At 42.3% G+C, this 1091-nt stretch overlaps 1 protein-coding gene across 1 annotated transcript in view; it reads right to left on the bottom strand.

Moving 5' to 3' along the window:
* Positions 1-406: 406 nt before the first annotated feature.
* LOC122535816 (serine/threonine-protein kinase NLK) overlaps positions 407-1091 on the bottom strand; it is a 20747-nt gene continuing 20062 nt past the window's right edge. Inside the window, exon 8 of the mRNA XM_043667651.1 lies at positions 407-942. Coding sequence (XP_043523586.1) covers positions 888-942 — 55 coding nt within the window. The 3' untranslated portion in view covers positions 407-887. The remainder of the gene's footprint in view (positions 943-1091) is intronic.

Genomic DNA, 1091 nt, shown 5'->3' with positions numbered 1-1091 from the left:
TCTGATATCCACGGCTCTACTATCGTCTCGCGACTCTGTCCCTTCCATGTTCGTATTCTCTCGAATTCTCGGACGCGACGGTTCGCTCAGAACCGCTAATTACAAGCTTTCTAGCCTTGGCGCGCTTCGATTCACGCATTTGTATGTACACGTACGAACCGTTGGCGAACAACGAAGCGTGCAAAGTCTGCAAAGCAAACGGAAATCAAAAGAAGACTGGCCCGTCTTTTCGACTCTCCCTTATTACTAACTACGTGCACGTCGTCCGTGTCTCTTCTTTGTCCCCTCCTCTTTCAACCCTCGAAAAATTGTTGAAATTTCAATCCCTCGAAACTGATTCATCTTCCTCCAATCTTATAGCCACATTCCTCGACTGTGCTCTTCGTATCGTGTGCCGTTTCCTTCCTTTCTTTTCCTCGTGTGTGTCGATCCACACTCTTCTCCCTAGGCTCCCTCTCTTATGTATACAGCGGTATGTATAATATATATTTATAGATATCTATATACATATACGTGTCTATGTATATACATATCAGCTAGTCGAAAATTGAAGCTTCAGTGCTCGGCAGTCTATTGTCTCTCTTGGCTCTTCTTCTCCTTCTTCTTCATTGTCCTCTACTTTTTCTTTTTCTCCGAATTCGCTCTTCTTTCCTCTTTACCTCTTTCCCTGGCCTGTAACTTTCTCTCTTTCTCTCTCTCTGTCCTATCTTCTCGTTTCACACGCGTTCGTCCATTTACATTCTAAGTCCCTCTCTTTCACTCTCTCCTTCTTCTCCTTCTTCTTCTTCTTCTTCTTTTTCTTCAGGCTGTCGGGAATTCTTCAGCGTGCATCTTCGTGTGAAGCGAGTACTCGTCATCATCAGCGTTCGCGATTTCGGAGACGATTTTTATTCCCACTGGTGAGGAGATGGTGGCAGTTCCGAGGGATGAGCCACCGTGGAGCTGCAAGTCGTACAAACAGATCATTAGTGCTTGTCGCTTTAGAGAAAACAAGTCTTTGTTTTTTTTTTATTGTGGTTTTTTTTTTTTTTTTTGTTTGTTTTTTTTTTTTTTTTTTTTTTTTTTTTTTTTAGTTAAGTTAGTTAAGTTCA

Source organism: Frieseomelitta varia, unplaced genomic scaffold, assembly GCF_011392965.1.
Source record: "Frieseomelitta varia isolate USP_RPSP 00005682 unplaced genomic scaffold, Fvar_1.2 scaffold_773, whole genome shotgun sequence".
Classification (NCBI taxonomy): Eukaryota; Metazoa; Arthropoda; class Insecta; order Hymenoptera; family Apidae; genus Frieseomelitta; species Frieseomelitta varia.
This window is presented reverse-complemented; position numbering and strand designations above follow the sequence as displayed.